Source organism: Lithobates pipiens, unplaced genomic scaffold, assembly GCF_037356315.1.
Source record: "Lithobates pipiens isolate NorthernLeopardFrog02 unplaced genomic scaffold, aLitPip1_a1.2 Scaffold_8, whole genome shotgun sequence".
Taxonomy (NCBI): domain Eukaryota; kingdom Metazoa; phylum Chordata; class Amphibia; order Anura; family Ranidae; genus Lithobates; species Lithobates pipiens.
The window spans coordinates 51,133,497-51,145,615 of NW_027507903.1; the positions used below are offsets into that span (position 1 = coordinate 51,133,497).

Genomic DNA, 12,119 nt, shown 5'->3' on the forward strand with positions numbered 1-12,119 from the left:
GGGCCGCCACTCCTAAGCTGACGGGCCGCTGTCACGCCCAGCTCCGTTTCTATCTGGAGTCCCCGCCCGGGCCTCTGACGTCACCTGACAGCGGCCAATAAGCAGCTGCCACACTCCGGCTCCAGGTCCGGCAGAGGGTACTTCCGGCAGGTTTTTGTGTCCCTCCTCTCCCCGGCTTCCCTTCTAGTCCAGGTCAGGCAGTGCAACCGAGAGCTCCGGTCTCCTCTCCGGTACTGACAATGACGCGATCCCTCCTCGGCGCCCTCGTCCTGCTGGGTGTAGCCTTCAACGCCGCCTGGGCCTCCGATGTCATAGACCTGACCGACGACGACTTCGAGGCCAGTGTGCGGGAGTACAGCATCATCCTGGTGGAGTTCTTCGCTCCCTGGTAAGAGGGGAGGGGGAGTGCAGGCCGAGACATTCCTTCTATAATACTTCCCGGTGACGGGCGGACACTGTGCCTAGGATCACCCTGCATATAGTAGTGGATGGGCTCTGCATATTAGTGGATGGGCTCTGCATATTAGTGGATGGGCTCTGCATATTAGTGGATGGGCTCTGCATATTAGTGGATGGGCTCTGCATATTAGTGGATGGGCTCTGCATATTAGTGGATGGGCTCTGCATATTAGTGGATGGGCTCTGCATATTAGTGGATGGGCTCTGCATATTAGTGGATGGGCTCTGCATAGTATAGTGGATGGGCTCACCCTGCATTGCAATGTTGGGTGGGGGGCTGGGCTCGCCCTGTATATCAGTGAATGGTTCTTGGCTGAGCTCACCCGCATTACACTGATTGGCCCCCATGTCTGGGTTTCTCCCTCTATTTCTCTGGTTGCAATCTGATCATGCAGTCGGCTTTAGATTTACTGAAACCTAATTGGAATCTACCTAAACTATCCAATCAGACAGGCCCTTCCTCTACATACTGGTTGGTGCAATCAGATCGCACTGTGTGTGATGAGTATTACATAGCAGGCTGGTCCTCTTCCTGGTGATGTGATGGTGGCTCCTCGGAGTGCAGGGATGAGCCCAGATGCAAGACCTGGCATGTCTGATAATAGTCTGTATACACCCAGAGGAGGCCTCCCTTTCTGGGAGTGTATGGGGGGGGGATTTGAGGCTGAGCAATGGAGGTCTAGCTGGGCTCACCTGAGAGCTGATATCTAGGCTTAGGCCTCCCCTAGAGGAGAGAACTGGGGGAGGGGGGGGGGGTATAATGGGGCCCAGCCAGCAACAGATCTGCACTAGGATGGGCAGGAGCGGCATAATTAGGGGTCATATGGGGACAGAGGCTGTCTGATTGGAGGAAACTAAAGACAGAATGGTTATCCCTTTCTTTAGTAGGTGAAGGTACTAATGCACTAGACCATCTGATTATACGATGTCCCTTAAAGTGACCGTACACTATACAGTCCTACAGTTTAAACCTTGATCAGTTGGATTGTATAGTGTACGGTCACTTTTAGGGAGATTGTACAATCGCTGTATGTACAAGCACCTTAAAGTGGAGTTCCACCCATTTTTAAAGTCAGCAGCTACAAAGTGTAGGACACTCACCTGACCCACGGTCTAGCGATGCGGGTGTACGAAGCTCCTCTCCGCGGCGCTGGCATTCTAACCGTGGGTGCCTGGCTGTGGCACCACAGCTGGGCATGTGCAAGCTGAGCTCTGAACGGCTGGGCAATCTTCTGCGACCTGTGCTATGTCCCTGAATATTTCAGGAAGGGGGGGGGGTGAGGTGATCTTCCCATGCCAGGGGAGGGAGCGGGTGCCTGTAAAAACTAGGTACCCCCCAAAAAAATGACATGCCATGCTTGGCATGTCAGGGGGTCACCAGCACTTAATGCAAAAGGTCCATTTTTTGGGTGGAACTCTGCTTTAAAGTTGACCACACAATATGCAATCTGTCCAATCTTTAAGGTGACCCATACAGTATACAATCTGTTGCCTTAAAGGAGTTTGTACAGAGAACAATCGATGTGCTATAGTGTGTGGTTACTTTTAAGATGGTACAATGATTTTATAGTGCAGGCTTTCTCAACCTTTTAACCCAAGAGGAACCCCAGAAAATAATTTTCATGTGTTGAACACTTACTAAAACCGAATCATCAGGGCTCAATAGGAACAATGCTCCGGATATTGGTGGTCAATACAGGAAGAACGTTAAAGACGGTTAAAAAGATTTGGTGTCATGCTGCTGGCTTTGCCAAGTGGTGCTGATCCTTGAGCTCTGTAGACATCATCAGATAGGTGGTTCATCAGCCACAGATCGAGGAACCCTAGTTGAGAATGGCTGGTATAGAGTGTGTGTGTGTCTTCTCTTTAAGACCCCTTTCACACTGGGGCGCTTTTCAGGCGTTTTTGCGCTAAAAATGGCATCTGAAAATCGGCTCTCATGCCCCCCCAGTGTGAGAGCCTGATAAGTGCTTATACACTGGGGCGGTGCGCTTCTGGGAAAGTCCTGCAAGCATCATCTTTGGGGCGGTGTGGGGGCGCTGTGCACACCGCTCCGCCACCACTCCAGCCAATTGAAATGAATGGGCACCGCTTTGAAAGCAGCACTAAGTGGGTGCTTTTAACCTCTTTTGGGGGGTTCCAAGTGCCCTGCTAGTGGCGTGAGACCACCATGCATTATATAATCTGGTCAACTTTAAGAAGTTTGGAAAGAGTTTCTACAGAGACTGTTTAGGCAGATTGTATAAGAATGTACAAGCTCCCTAAAGGTGACTACACAATATACAATCCCGTGAATGGTGACAATCTGTATACTATGCGGCCACCTCAAAGATGATTGTATATTGTGTGGTCACCTTTTAGGGGGATTGTACAATCTTCTTATGGGTGACCATACACTATACAATCTGATTAGAGTATGTACAATCTCCTGAATGGTGACAATCCATATACTGTGCGGCCACCTCAAAGATGATTGTATATTGTGTTGTCACCTTTTATAATCATGGGATATAATGTAGATGATCTGGGTTGCCCTCTCCATAGATCTAGAATCTTGTCTATTTAATGATCTCTGTTCTGTTTTTTCTGATATTGTTAATTGTGAGAAATCTTCCCTCTGTAGAATAATGTATTGTACGTCTATTGGGAACAAGTGTGGCGTTTCCATAGTCTTTTTTTTTTTTTTTTTTTTTTCTCCCATGGTATTTGTATAAGGAAAGGAAGGGGGTTTCCTCTGTAGAACTTTCTGTTTGGTATCGGAGGTTTGTTTCACTTTCTCCCGAGAGTCTGTCAGATATTTAGGGGGGATGGGATTTGTAGTCCCGATGAGCCTGACTCTCCATTCTGTACAATGAGGAATCCCCTGCTGAGGACTACCCTTCCCAGCATGCTTCGCTCTACTCTGCTGTGTCTGGTCGTTATGGGTGTGGCTTTGCTGTGGTGTCTGCTTTTGGTTGGCTGTCAGGATCTTGGTGGCCTCTTTCTATTGGCTAGGCATGTGGCCCAGCTTGTTGGATCTCTCCTCCCCCCTCCAGGATCTGTACAAGTGAGCTGTGATCTGAGCTGTCCTATTGGAATGTATGGGGACTTCTCTATTGATCTACTTTAAATACAATGTATTTGTCTAGAACATTCCAGTAATAAAAGTGATCAATCAATCAGATTGATCTAAACTTCTCATTGTGGTTCACATCTTTGTGTTTTTTATATTGTGTGACTGAGAGGACGATCTCTGCAGGCAGCACTTCCCCATAATGTAATTGTAGCCCATATAGAGATTTATAGGCTCCCCACACACTGCAATCTGTACACTCTCCTTTACATCTATTAGCAAGTATGTAGGGGAAGAGCCTCCCTGATTGGCTATAAACTGATTTTATGGGTTAGTTGGGACCTCGTATTGGGTTTTGGTAGATCTGTTTGTACAAAGATTGTATGATCCCATTGTAGCTTGGCATCACCACACATGTTAAAATCTGATTGTACAATCTCCGTTAGACACCAACAACTTTGTAGTGCAAGGGCCTGCTTGATTAGGCAGGAAATTATTGGTTAGTTTAGATGCTGATAGTTTTGTTAGGTCTAAAGTTTCTTGCACAAGATTTGTTTAAAGCAGGAGTCCGCCGGGACTCCGCTTTTTTTTTTTTTTAAAAAGCCAGCAGCTACAAATACTGCAGCTGCTGACTTTTAAAATGGTGACACTTACCTGCCCAGCGCGCCCGCTATGTCGGCACCCGAATAGATCGGTACTCGGGTGCTGCTGCTGCCATCTTGGGTATGGGAATCAGGAAATGGAGCCTTTCGGCTTCATTTCCCGGTTCCCTACTACGCATGTGCGAGTAGCGCTGCGCAATAAGGACGGTCCCCGCTGCCTCTGGGATCTGTGTGTTTCCCAGCAGGCAGCGGGGGACTTGCGGAAGGGGGCGTGCACTTGCGGAAAGGGGCGTAATCTACGCCCCTTTCCGCAGAGAGCTATCCCGGAAGTGGGTGCAGTTACCTGGATTATCCAGGTAACTGCACCCCCTCCCCCCTGAAAGGTGCCAATTGTGGCGCCGGAGGGGGGGAGGATTCCGATGAGCGGAAGGTCCATTTTAGGGTGGACCTCCGCTTTAAGATTGTAATGTGTATGGGGCCACTATATACACGTTACAATCTCCTTTAGCTCTACCAACAACTCTAACTTGGTGGAAATAGGGTTGTGTAGGTTTGTCCTCATACATAGTTTTAGTGGATGTAAAAGCTGAAGGTTTATTACCTTCATACCTTCGATGTATGAAGGTAAAAATACCTTCAGCGTGCTGCCGCCATCCCCCCCCCCCCCCAAATACTTGTGCACATTTCCGAATCGCAATGGGGCTCAAGTGCTTTGGCTCTCCCATGTCGCTCATTCCTCATTGGCTAAGACGGCAACAGTAGCCATTGGCTCCTGTCCTACAGTGCGCTGATGAGAAGAGTGGGGGCGGGGCCAAGCCACACTTTGTGTCAATAGACAGAGCAGGGGCTCGGGATCTAGTCTGTCCAGGTGCCCCATAGCAAGCTGCTTGCATGGGGGTAGGAGGGAGGGGACAGGGGCACTGGCTGAGGACTGAAGAGGCTCAGGGCTGCTCTGTGCAAAAAAATTACACAGAGCAGGTAAGTATAATGTGTTTAAAAAATAAACTCTTTAATATCAATTCAAACAAATTTGTCCAGGTATTGTGCAGTCACATTTTAGTGTGTATGGTCATCCTTAAAGAGGTTTGATCTTATTAGGATAAATACCTGTGTGCTAGGGGTGCAACGGATCAAAAAAACGGATCAAAAAAACTCACGGATTGGATCGTTCCTCGGATCAGAGTCATGGATCGCATCATTTTTCAGATCAGCAAATAATTGAATTTGCGAAAATTTGTGAAAATTCCACCCCATCCTGTAATATACACCACCACCATCCCGGACTGTACAATTGTCTCTTAAGATAAACCTAAACTATATAATCTCGTTTAGATCTATAAACTATGTAGTACAAGGGCCTGTCTGATTTGATGCAAATTACAGTGGAACCTCAGATTACAAGTAATGTGGTTTTTGAGAGATTCACAATACTGGATAGATGTATATTACAAAAAATTCTCCCGGGCGTGTGCAGGAAAAGTGAAGTCGCATAAAGAGACTGTTACATAAAAAAGAAGATACTTTAAAAATAAAAACTTCATAGGGTCAGGAAATCTCACAGCCGTTATATTACAGATAATTAAATTTAAAAAAAATTCAATCAAAACATTTCAATTGGTGATACACGCCTATGAAGGCTTCACTAAGCAGTGCATGTAATTTAGGCGGGGAGAGAGTTATCCAAATGGAAATTGAAGTCGGGTGTAGATGGAAATAGTCCGAGGAACCATCCAAAGCCACATATAGATTCTATGTAATGTATAAAGGGCATTAAAGAAGCTCATTGTTAGAATGGTTGAAGCAGCCCAACACCGATCTAATCCTAATGAGTAATCAAAAGAAACACCAACCTACCTGGGAGATCTCAAAGTATGTCAAGATCACATCAAGCGGATTGGATTTACTCCATAAGGATCCAAGAGTGTTCAGAATAGGGTATTACACAGGCTCTCAGACAAACGCCAGATCCACCAGGATCTGTGGACAAGCATATATCGTTAGAAGTGGTTCCTACAGGGACATGTGCCAGTCGATCCACTCCAGAGTCTCTCCACTGCCTTGCAGGTTGCCACAGGGAACATCTGAAAAGTCAGTTCCCCTTAAATACCATGAGATGCACCTGATTCCTATACCTTGTGATGTCGGCATGCGCTGAGGTGCTGCAATATGACCTCAGCGGATATGACTCCAGACTGTGTGCATGTGGACATGCGCAGTACGGCACGACAACTTGTAACTGAAACGCAAAAACGACGGCCCATCCACAAGTCTAATATCTGTGTGCACCATCTAGTGGATCGAACACCGAAGACAAGAGGATGGGGAATCGCACACTCGCTCAAGAGAAATGGACCTCCAAAAACAACCAGAAGGGGGGAGTAATGGCCTCTATTCATAAGGATCCAATCCAAAAATCGAGGAATATAATTGAAGGATAGAGGGGATTATATTAACTAAAAATACAAAATTCATATTGATCCATTACATGGTATTGACTATATCAGTTCAGTATCAGTGTCCAGATAACCATTTATTTCTATAAAATTTTAACCCTACACTATCGCAAGATCCAGCATTTCAGGTACCATAAGGCTAGAGCCACTGACAGCATGGAAGGGAAAGAGAATGGGGACTTCCAATGGAAGGAGCAAGCAAGAATCTTAAGAATTGTGATGAGACAAGGATGGTGCCATGAGGTCCCAATGATCTTGTAGATCGTTTTCTGACCTAATATACTGAAGAAGGGGGTAACTCTCCCGAAACATGTAGTGTGCAACTGGAAGAACAAATCTCTGTATGTATGGTCTTCACTTGGAAATGTGGTGGTCCTAACTACCAAGACCTGAGGGGTGCCTTGGCTGGTCAGTATGCCTAAAAGAGGGCAAAAGACTCTCAAAGTAGGTGTGATGTGAAACTTCAATGAAAGGCCAGCAACAACCATCAGTCCAGAAAATAGTGAATGCCCGGATGACTATGAAAAGGGGGTTGTGTATGGAACTGCTAAACAAGAGGATCTCGGAAACAAAACCAACAAGTGTGTGTGTGTGTGTGTGTGTGTGTGTGTGTGTGTGTGTGTGTGTGTGTGTGTGTGTTTAGATATATCTCTTAAAGTATGTTATACAGCAAAATGCTTGTGCTGTGTAACTTGGCCCTTTCTAGCACTAAAACCCGACTGATCCTGCCTGGCTATACCCTCCCCCCCCCCCCCCCCCCCCTTTAAACAGGCCACAGTATATCATGGCTGCTGAGCCCTGACACCATGGTCTGTATATGTGCCTCCATCATTCACAGCCCTGCTCTCTTCTCTCCTCATTCTCCCCCCTTCCCGTGTCGGTGCCCACCCCTCTCCTGCTTCTGCTGAAGTTTTATCCTATGTGTGTCTGAGTCTTATTGCCCAGCATCATAGAGGTAATTCTCCGGCCGTAGAAGGCAGAGAATTCACCCTGGATTGTCCTGACATTGATTGGATGAAATCTTCTCTGTGGGTTGGGGCTCATTCACACCAACATCCACACTGATCACAGTTGTGGTGTGAGCTGGGAGGAAGTGGTGCCAATGCACCAATCGCAGCATATCAGTTTGTTTTCAACTTTATTGAAGCGTCACAATGCCAGTAAACTCTATTCATGCTGCAGCACTGCGATCTTGTAATTTGCGTCTCAACCCACAGCATCGGGAAAGACTGCATGCAGTATTCAGTGTTCATCACTGCAATGCAGTGGTGGGAACTGACAACTTAAACAAGGCAAATGGCTTTGCATTGGCCCTGAGCAAGAATGTCCAGCACAGCCTGAGTCAAACTTTTGTGGATGGACCTTTTAGACCCCCCCATTCACATATTGTGATGTTGAAAAGCATGTTCACACTAGTGATTTGAAAAACGCTACTCGCATTCATGTCACTCATAGGGCAGCCCATTAACTTGAATAGACTGCCCTGTGTCTTTTTTTTATTTTTATTGCAACTAGGCAGCTCAGGGGCCAAGTTTTGGCTGAGGTTGGCGTGTTTTTATTTTTATTTTTTTTTTATTTATTTTTTTAATGAACCACTTAAGCCCCGGACCATTTTACAACTAAAGGACCCTTTTTTGCAATTCGGCACTGCATCGCTTTAAAGTGGAAGTAAACTCCCCTATCGTTTTCAGCCAAGGAAGCTGCCATCTTTGGGTTCTGTGCATGTACAGACACAATGAGGTTTGAGTCTCCATACCTCTGTTCATGCATATGCTGTAAAATCATCCGTTCAGATGCGTCACAATGCTTTACCGGGACCAAAGGCCTGTGGCACATCTGAATGATGAATCCCTCCATTGCAACATGAAAACTGAATTCCATAGATATATAGATGTATACTGTATTTATTGGCGTATAACACTCACTTTCACCCTGAAAATCAGGTGCAAATAGTGTGAGCGTGTTATACGCCGATACTGCAATTTGGGCCACCTAGGGGGGGGGGGGGGGTGGAATGAGTGCCATCAGATTACATACAGCGAGAATCTCCTGTTTACTCGGTAGCCTCTGTAATAGGAAGTCCCGTCTCCTGGGCCGGCATTGGACTGCTGTTCTGTCTATCATAGAAGCTGGTCCAGGAAGCGGGACTTTGTATTGAAGAGGCAGCTGAGTAACTGGGAGATTCTCGCTGTATGTAATCTGAAATGCAATCCCACCCCCCTCCCTGTCCCCTCCGATGCAGCAGTAATCTGATGTGAGGTTGCAAATGGGCATTGATCAGGCAGCATTCATGGTAATAGTGAGGCTGCATTGATGGGCAATTGTGAGGATGTAGATGGGCATTGATCAAGCTGCATTAATGGTCAATTGTGAGGCTGCATATGGCATTGATGGGCACTGACTTATTTTTGCTTCAAAGTTATTTATTTATTTAAAATGTCCGTTTTTTTTTTGTTTTTTTTTTTGTTTCCCCCCCCCTGAAACTCCCCTCCTAAAATGAAGGTGCGTGTTATATGCCAATAAATATGGTATATCTCTATCTCTCCAAATGTGAGATTGTGGGTCCAAGGCAGTGATGGCGAACCTTGGCACCCCAGATGTTTTGGAACTACATTCCCATGATGCTCAACTACACTGCAGAGCGCATGAGCATCATTGGGAAATGTAGTTCCAAAACATCTGGGGTGCCAGGGTTCACCATCACTGGTCTAAGACATGGTTTTTGTTTTTTTGGATAAGTTCTGCTTCAATGATAAAAGCACAGTGGAGATTCTTAATTGATGCTGCTATGGATTGATATAATTGGCGCTCTTTACAAAACAAATGTATTGATCAACCATTGTAAGGCATATTGGGTGTTTTCTCACCTGGTAATGGACATTATCCAGCTCTTGTTTTTATTTGCTATGAGTAATGCTTGTCCTTGTTTTCCTGTTTCAGGTGTGGTCACTGTAAGAAGCTAGCTCCGGAGTTTGAAGCTGCTGCCACAAAACTCAAGGGAACAGTTGCACTGGCGAAGGTATAATCATACCAGTTTTAGATTTGGGATGTTGGGGCAGGAGTAGGCAGCCTTTTGAGAGGTGGAGATCTACCTGGACAATATGAAAGGGATCAGATCAGGGTTTTTTATTTTTTTAAACCACTACCCGCCCTATCATAGATTGACATCCACAATGTGGCTCCGTTATCCTGGCTGGACATCATATGATGTCAGCACGATAAGTCACTCGTGCGTGGGTCGATCGGTGGTGCTGTGTGTTGCTCTGACACACCGCATCTCCGATTGTGGTTAAGAGCCTGAAGTAGGCTCTTTACCACATGATCAGTTGCGACTGATCACAACAGCGGTAACCAGAAGTGCCGGGTAAACGGCTTTCCTCATTTCACCAGTGCCTGGTATTGAAGTGGTTAGGAACATAACTTTGTGTTTTGTCAGTTTGGTGTAGTGGTTGGCAGTAAAAAGCGTCGTTGGTTCAAAACCCAACCACGACACTGCCTGGAGTTTGCATGTTCTCCCTGTGCCTGTGTGGGTTTCCTCCCACACTCCAAAGACATGCAGGTAGGTTAATTGGCTTCTGGACAAAATTGGCCCTAGTATATGAATGCCGGTTGGGGACCTTGGATTGTGGGCACCTTGAGGGCAGGGACCAATGTGTGCGATGTGTGAAGCGCTGCGTAAATAGATGGAGTCATATGGGTAACTTAAATAATATATAATGGAGGAGTATCTTTAATGAGACACAATGTACAGGGATAGGGCTAATTGTAGACACTCGCTCAGGTTGAACTGGATGGACTGGTGTCTTTATTCAACCTTACAAACTATGTAACTATGATGCCCCATCTGTCCCCCCGCTGGCTCGAGAACTGAGTGATCAAACCGATCGCTCTGCTCTCACAGCTGCCTGAGCAGAAAGCTGCTGACTCGGTCAATTGCTCTCCGTTCTGCCAGCCACTCACGCTCACTGGGGTACTGGGCTCTGGAGGGGGGCGGCAGCGGCCGAATTGCCTCTGTCTCAGAGAGGCTGACAGATTGATACACCTGTGAATTTGGCCTTAATCTATGAACAGACTTCCCCCCGGTGACTGATGTAGAAGTTGAATGAAATTGGGGATTGCTAAGCAGTTTAGGCTGGACATGCATTATACAGTTTTCTTAAATCTTTCTTTTAGATTTACCAAAACCATATGAGGTCAAACCCAAAACGCTTTTTATTTGTATGCGATCGGGCAGGCCCTTGCACTACATAGTTAAAGGTAAATCTAATGGAAATTATACAAGAAAATTGTATGTGTGGCCAGCTTTTGTGATGAGGTTTGTCCTTAAGAGTCAGATTGGCCATCTAATGACAAATTGTAAAACACAAGTTTGTGTTGCCAGTTATAACATTGGCCACGTTTAAAAGTACAGAGAATCTTTTCCATTTCAATTCATTGAGGAACGGGACTTTGGCAAAAGTGGAAAATCCCCCTTATAAGTAAACCTCTGGTTACCAGGGATGTCCTTTCTAGCTTTTGTGTTTGAGCATCGGTCATAAATGCCAGCCAATGTCTGTCCAGTATTGACCTGTAATATTTACCTATCATAGAATAAATATCTCACAATTTTGTTCCTTCATAATTTCTTGCTGTGATGGTAATTTTTTTGCTATGTTGGTGGAAAGAAATTAAAGCTAAGAAAGATTAATGTAGTACAAAATGCAATAACCAATGGAAACCAGAGTTTGTGTTGGTTGCTATGGACTACTACGTGTTCATTTTTCTGCCTAGCTGAGCACAAATCCTGTAATTTGTCTATTGGTCGTTTTAAATAAAGGGGTTTAATACGTTCTTTGTTTTTAGGTTGACTGTACAGCAAACTCCAACATTTGCAACAAATATGGAGTAAGCGGGTACCCCACTCTTAAAATCTTCAGAGATGGAGAGGAGTCTGGTGCTTATGATGGGCCCCGGAGTGCCGGTAAGAAACTTTAAGTGTATATGCAAAACTTTTTTTTGTTAGGATAGAGTAATGGAGGGGGTTAAAACTCCTAAAAAAAATTGTCTGGATTTTTTTCTTCACTTCCTGTCCATAGCAAAAAACAGGAATTGAGGAAATCCCTGAAATTTAAAGGAATCTCTTGGGGACCCCTAGGTCACCAGAATTTGTGTCCCCATTGGGAGAATTCCCCTCTATTACTTTTCTGGGGACAACCCAACGTGGGATCTTTTAATGATGGTAAACTTGACAAATGTAGGGGGGGGGGTGCCCCATGTCCCTAATAGGGGCATACAGCAATAAAAACTTACAGGGGTTCTAATCTATCTCCAATCTATCCAAAAGCTAAAAGTGTTGCCTTTTATTTATACTTAAGTTTTGTGCAGTCTCCAGTGGAGCTGTGAAAAGCATCTGATATAAACGATACAGAAAATGCTTCCTCCAATTACACAGTTCACTGTGTATATTATATACTGTATTAAGATACGATGGGGATATTTTCATAATCTGTATTAAGATACAATGGGGAGAGCCGTGAAAGTGAAGAATCTGGAGAGGATACTGAGAGCCTACCT

General features: G+C 45.4%; 1 protein-coding gene across 1 annotated transcript in view; it reads left to right on the forward strand.

The window, feature by feature from the left end:
* The first annotated feature begins 117 nt into the window (after nt 1-117).
* Nucleotides 118-12,119, forward strand: part of PDIA3 (protein disulfide isomerase family A member 3) — a 31,029-nt gene continuing 19,027 nt past the window's right edge. Inside the window, exons 1-3 of the mRNA XM_077472018.1 lie at nt 118-388; nt 9,507-9,585; nt 11,409-11,526. Coding sequence (XP_077328144.1) covers nt 240-388; nt 9,507-9,585; nt 11,409-11,526 — 346 coding nt within the window. The 5' untranslated portion in view covers nt 118-239. The remainder of the gene's footprint in view (nt 389-9,506; nt 9,586-11,408; nt 11,527-12,119) is intronic.